Below are 6,957 nucleotides of genomic sequence, written 5' to 3' on the forward strand. Positions count from 1 at the left end.
GGGCTGGGGATTTGAACCCGCCACCTTAGGTGTACGTGGCTGGCGCCTTAGCCGGTTGAGCTATAGGCGCTGAGCCAACACTTGGTTTTCTTGTCTATCTCTTTTACCACACTTACAATTTTTCTTGATGGTTCTTGGAACACTTTCAGATTTGGGGGGTTTTTTTGGCCATATAGTTCTTTTTGAAAAAAATGAGTTTATTTTTTAAAAATTATAGTAAAGTTTACCATTTTAAACATTTTTAAGTGTATAGTTCATTGCATTAAATCTACCTCCAGGACTTTTTTCATCTTGCAGAACGGAAACTTTGCACTCACTAAACACTTAAGTCTATTCCTTACTGCCTGCAGCCCTGGGCAACCACCATTCTACTTTGTTTTGTATATCTCATCCAAATGGAATCATATAGTATTTATCCTTTTATAACTGACTTATTTTTGCTTGGTGCCTATAGCTCAGCAGCTAGGGCACCAGCTACATACACCAGAGCTGGTAGGTTCAAACCGAGCGCTGGGCCTGCCAAACAACAATGACAACTACAGCAAAAAATTAGCTGGGCATTGTGGCGGGCGCCTGTAGTCCCAGCTACTTGGGAGGCTGAGGCAGAATTGCTTAAGCCCAAGAGTTTGAGGTTGCTGTGAGCTGTGATGTTACAGTACTCTAACTAGGGCAAAATAGTGAGAGTCTGTCTCAAAGAAAAAAAAATAACTGGCTTATTTCACTTAGCAAATAGTGTCCTCAAGGTTCACCCATGTTGTAGCTGGTATTAGAAGTCCCTTTTATGGGCTGGGCACAGTGGCTCGTGCCTGTAATCCTAGCACTCTGGGAGGCTGAGGCGGGTGGATTGCCTGAGCTCCCAGATTTGAGATCAGCCTGAGCCAAAGTAAGACCTCATCTCTAAAACTAGCCGGGCACTATGGCAGGCACCTATAATCCCAGCTCCTCTGTCAGCTAAGGCTTGAGCCGAAGGGTTTGAGGTTGCTGTGAACTATGACAGTACGGCACTCTACCAGGGGTGACAAAGTGAGACTCTTGTCTCCAAAAAAAAAAAAAAAAAGAGAGAGAGAGAAGTTCCTTTTTAAGGCAGAACAGTGTTCCATTGTATGAGGGCACTCTGGTGATGGTGGTTCTTCTGTTTCTCTCTGTTTTCACCCCTCCTTGCAGCTTCTGCCCTCTCTACAGTATCCAGCACAGATTTTGGCACTTTGATATGGTTCAGTTGAATGTGGACTGTTGAATGAATATGTTACCATGGTGATGGTATGGTGATATGATGGGTACTGTTGGGAGACCTGGGGTTTTAATCAAACCTCTTCATTGATTTTCTCTGTGATTTTGGGTAAATATATTATTTGCTCATCTCATGTGTATAAGTGCAGGTACCAGCCACCTCATCAAACTTTTGAGATAGTTAAATAAGATATAGCAGTTCTTATTATCAGAGCTCCCAAGGTACAAGGTTCCTCCATGGGAGCAAACCTCATCACAGTGTGAAACTACTCACTAATGAATTAATCTTGTATAGAATTTGGCCTTGCTCCAATATTTGAGCTTCCTGCCCTAGCCTGTCTCATCTGTGGCTTTTTAGAATGTGTCCCTTTTGGTTCTTGGATAATAACTGACAGTAGAATATTAATGCCTGTAAATTGATTTCAAGGTGAAATTGTATAACTTTCACACTTGCTTGAGTCTGTGGAGCAAAGGATAAATAGGGATTTGGAGGTTAGATAAGATAATCAGAAATGTTATCTAGATGAAAACCAAGCAGACCTCTCAAAAATAATAACTTAAATTTCAAAGAATATGGAGGTTCTTGGGAAAATTGATGAAATCTTGAAATATTTTGGCAGAAGTGATCTTCTGTGTGATGATGTTGTGCCCATCAGATAGAATCTGTCACTGTGCTGTCATACAAATTTTCAGAAGAAGCCCTCCCCCCAGCCCAACAGCTGATCAGGTAGTTGCAGTTACAAACTGAATTTAAAAAATATATAAGCCAAAAAGAGTAAGTGAAACTTTCAGTTTTCTTTGTTATTTACAATGAAATTTTTGAGCCTATTATAAGTGAGTTGAGGATTCTTCTGTATGAATATTTTCTGAAATGTATGTAATGCTTAACAAATATGAAATTGTAGCAATAACTATAAACATTGAGCATTTTATGAAACTACGCCTTTATTGGTAGTTTCTTTTCTAAACTTAACAGCTATTGGGGCTTCAGGCTTATCCCATAGGTATTACCTTTGGAAACCAGAATAGTCAAACATCTTACTTAAGCAGGCTCAACAGCTTCGGGTGGCTGTCTAAAAACGATCTGATGTAGATTCATTTAGTTTATATAAAATTCATTTTATTTAGTTATGTTGTATTTAGGTTTCTAAAAACCTAGCAGAATGTCAGTAAAATTAATTGTGTACTATAAGAAATCTGAAAATTGTATTTCAAATATTTTTAAAATTTATATATGAGAATAAACTTGATTCACTTTTTAAAAAGGAGCTATGTATACTTTGGCATTGTATTCAGAACAGACTGCCCAGAAGCTGCTAAGTAGTAGTTCTTTGTTTCTGTCTAAAGGGAAAATTGCATTTTGATCTCTTTTCCCTTTTCTCCTTCCCTCTCATATCTCTCCATCATGTCTAGCTGTATCTGTAAATTCACCTGCAGCATCTAAAGGTCAGAGGTGATTTCAGCTAATTGTCCACTATTTCTTCTTAGATGCTCACTTCACTCTTGAGCCACTGGACTTGATTATCCAGCACCTATTTGGAGCACTTTCAGTGTTTCAGTGAGCACTAGCAACTCACTTGTGTTAAAGTAGTCCTTTCAACTGGAAATTTCTGTTAGAAGTTCTTTCTTAGCACTAAGCTGCAAGTTTTTCTGTTTTTATACATTTTATGTGATACAGATTGGTTCTGATCCTTCAGTCTGACAGCGTGGGTCACTCAGGTTAATCTTGTCTTTCCTGCCAAAATAACAGTCTCCAAATCTTAAAAGGGTATAAAAACCTCAAAGTTTTATTTTTTTATTCATACTTCATGATTATCCACATTCCCGTTGTGGGCTCAGAATGGGGTTTTTCTCATCATACTCACTAAGGGACCCAGGCTGGCAAACGAGAAACTATCTCAGCTGTGACAGAGGAAGAGAAAGCTTTAGAAGGTCTTGCACAGCAATGATAACTATTCTGGCCCAGAAACGACACGGGTCACTTCTACTTGTAACTCATTGACCAAAAGTAGGTAAAAGACTAACATAACCACATGGTATAGGGGGAGGAGGTAGGAGATACAAGTGAGGTTTTACTCTGTGCCCAGAATGGAGGGGAGCTAGAATGCTTGGTGAATGACAATAATAACTATCACACGGTCTTACGAGAATTTGGAGATCTCTTATATCTTTGTATTCCTTTCTTGCGTAGTATAAAAATTTCCAATATTTTAATTCAGTGTAATGTGACTTTCCAGTTCCCTGAGTCCATGAGACCCTTCCTCCCTCCCTGTTCTTGCTCTGTCACCTGGGCTAGGGTGCACTGGCATCATCATAGCTCACTGCAACCTCAAATTCCAAGGTATGGTGCGGCGCCTGTGGCTCAAAGGAGTAGGGCGCCAGCCCCATTTACCAGAGGTGGCGGGTTCAAGTCCGGCCTGGCCAAAAAACTGCAAAAAAAAAAAAAATTCCAGGGTTTGAATTTCTTTTCCCCAGTAGCTAGGACTACAGGCACATGACACCACATCTGGCTAATTTGTAAACTTTTTGTAGAGACAGGATCTTGCTATGTTGTCTAGTCTTAAAATCCTGGGCTCGAGTGATCCTCTGCCTTTGCCTCCCAAGTAGCTGGATCTACAAGCACACACTACCACCTGTTTTTCAATATTGTTCCTGAATGGTATTGTCCAGAAAGGAACAGAGTATGGAATCTGGCCAGGGTAGCCAGAGGACACTTTTTATTTTTTTGGCAGTCTAAAGTCAGATGATAATAAACCTGACAGTGTTCAGATTAGTCCAGGTAACTATCTTTTTTATAAGTGTGGATTTAAATTGTTCTTTCATGGTTTAAGGTGAAATTGGAATACAGCTATAGATAGTAGAGTATAGAAATTGAAGTTTTAAGACTTAGACTCAAGTCCTGACTTTCAGGAGCTGTGTTACACAAGGCAAATTGTTTCATTGTCCCAAGCTTGCTTTCTGATAGCTATAACTTAACAGTATTGGTGAGAATATAAGCTGTTTGTTTGTAGAGTTTATGTAAAGTAAGATACTAAGTATCTTACAATGCTAAGAAGCATTGTTTTGTTGTGCCTGGGTTTATCACAGTTCATTAGGGACTCATGTAAGTGTGTAAGTTCCTGTGTGAACACATATACACACTGCTGTCCTTGTGGGTGTAGATCATCACGTGATTTTTTATACTATTTTTTAAAATGGTTAAACTGATGTGCTGCCTCTCATTTGCAGGGAGGGTTCTGTCACAGTCTACTCCTGGAACTCCATCAAAGACCATAACAATATCTGAAAGTGGTGTTATTGGATCAACTTTAAATTCTACAACACAGACACCAAATAAAATAGCCATCTCACCTTTGAAATCACCAAATAAGGTAAAAAAAAAAAAATTAGCCACAAATACCAAATATTGTGGTTGATGCCTTTGTTTTCTTACTAGTCACTTCAGATACTTTAGTTTTCATATTTTCCTAAGCAAGTGATAAACATACAGTGAATACTGGATTAATTTAATAATCAAGGATGTTTGAGAGATGAAAAACATAGTTTAAATATGTAATAACATCATAATCATTTTGCTTGTTTCCATGGCCCATATGAACGTGGGTACAACCAAAATCTTTTGAATAAAGTAATTATGTGTTTATTTCCTCTTCAGTTACTATTTTGACAAAATTATTATCTTTGGGGAGGGCACATATATAGTAACTATATAAATATAACATCTTAAATGTAATTTAATTTTAATTTTTCTTTTTTTAGAGACAGAACCTCACTTTGTCACCTTCTGTAGAGTGCTGGGGTGTCATATCTCATAGCAACCTCAAACTCTTGGGCTTAAGTCCAGTAACTGGGACTACAGGAGACCACCAGAACGCCCGGCTGTTTTTTTTTTGTTGTAGTTGTCATTGTTGTTTAACAGTCCTGGGCTGGGTTTGAACCTGCCAGCTCTGGTATATGTGGCTGGCACCCTAACTACTGAGCTATGGGCGTCAAGCCATAACTTTTTTTTTAATGGAGACCTGAGTTTTTGCTGGGTAATTGGACCCAGAGCACCAGAAATTGTCATCAGATGCTGCTTATCAGTGTTTTTTATGCTCAAGTACATGTCTTTGAAAGCATTCAAAAGCTTTTTATACTTTGTTTTCATTTTAAGGTGTCTTAAGTACCTATCATTTTATTCTCAGGTAAAGTAAGTAGTCTAACTCACTTTCCTAGAACATGGAGATGTCGTTATACAAGCATAACATTTTCAGAAAAGATACGTTTTAGACATAATATTTAGACATTATTTAGGTGGAAAGCCAAACATCATTATTCTGTAAGGTGCCACCTGTGTAACTCTGGAAACCTTTGCCCTTTGTACCTTGATTAGTTGCTGTTCATAAATAGAACAAACATTAAACATTTGCCTTACATTTTTAAAAAGCCCAGCTATTGGATCTTGTTGTAATGAGGCTTGAATGAAATGTATAAATATATTGTCACTTATCGTTCATTAAAATGGGATTCTACCTGCATAATAATATAGTAATTTTTTTCCTAAATGGGATGAATTCTGCAGATATGTGAGAGGTTCCTGTGTCATGCATGGTGACAGACAAGGGGGAGAAAACATGAATAAGATAAGGTTTTTAATTTTAAGGCCTTCAAGTAGGAGTTTAGACTGAAACATTAAAAATTGCCCCACAGAATCCTAATGGTCATGAGTGGATTGATGAGGTCTGCTGTGTGTGAGGGAAGGTCTTATCGAAAGGTGAGCTGGACTTAGCTGTGGATGAGCAGAAGGGCTTTCTGGATTGAGCTGATACTTCACACAAAGGTGTGACATTGTTTTGGCAGTATGTGCTCCCAGTGTGTGCTTAGGAACTTGCTAAGGTTCGATGGAAGGACTCATCTTCAGGGGAGTTTGGCTTTTATTATTCTTTTTTTTTGAGAGAGAGAGAGAATCTTTGTCACAAACTTAGACTCTTGAACTCAGAGATCTTGCCTCAGCCTCCCGAGTAGCTGGGACTTTAGGTGCCCACCACAATGCCCAGCTATTTTTAGAGACAGGGTCTCATTCTTATTCAGGCTAGTCTGGAACCCCTGAGCTCAGGCAATCCATCCGCCGTGGCCTTGGCCTCCCAGAGTGCTGGGATTACAGGCATGAGGCTTTTATTATTTTTAAAGACTTTCTGTGACTTCGCATTGTATTGAGGGCAGTAACCACTGCCCTTGTCTGCACATTGGGATTACCTGGAGAGTTTTAATAAATACTGATGCCTGGTTCTCATCCCCAGAGTTCTGTTTTAATCTGTCTGGAATTTGGCCTGGTATCAGGACTTTTTTTTTTGCAGTTTTTGGCCAGGGCCGGGTTTGAACCCGCCACCTCTGGTATATGGCACCAATGCTCCACTCCTTTGAGCCACAGGCGCCACCTGGTATCAGGACTTTTTAAAGCTCTTTAATCAGCCTAGATAGAGAGCCACTGCTCTAAATAAGAGGAGATTTGCATTTTTAAAGAGATGACTCTGTGGCATTGTGAAAGAGAGTTTGAAGTTGAGCCTGGGCTGTGGGAGAAACCAGGTAGGGTAGTGATTCTCAATTTCAGCTGCATTTTCGAAGCACCTGGGAACCGCTTGAAAAAACCAACAGCTGGCTATGTGCCCACAGCTCAATGGCTAGGGCGCTGGTCACATATGCCTGGGTTGGTGGGTTCAAATCCAGCCCCTGGCCTGCTAAACAATG

At 39.5% G+C, this 6,957-nt stretch overlaps 1 protein-coding gene across 1 annotated transcript in view; it reads left to right on the forward strand.

The window, feature by feature from the left end:
* The window catches only part of LIN54 (lin-54 DREAM MuvB core complex component), an 81,181-nt gene that overhangs the window by 37,198 nt on the left and 37,026 nt on the right, over positions 1-6,957 (forward strand). The window contains exon 4 of the mRNA XM_003790111.3: positions 4,459-4,601. Coding sequence (XP_003790159.1) covers positions 4,459-4,601 — 143 coding nt within the window. The remainder of the gene's footprint in view (positions 1-4,458; positions 4,602-6,957) is intronic.

Source organism: Otolemur garnettii, unplaced genomic scaffold (assembly GCF_000181295.1).
Source record: "Otolemur garnettii isolate 467f Iridium unplaced genomic scaffold, OtoGar3 scaffold00039, whole genome shotgun sequence".
NCBI lineage: Eukaryota > Metazoa > Chordata > Mammalia > Primates > Galagidae > Otolemur > Otolemur garnettii.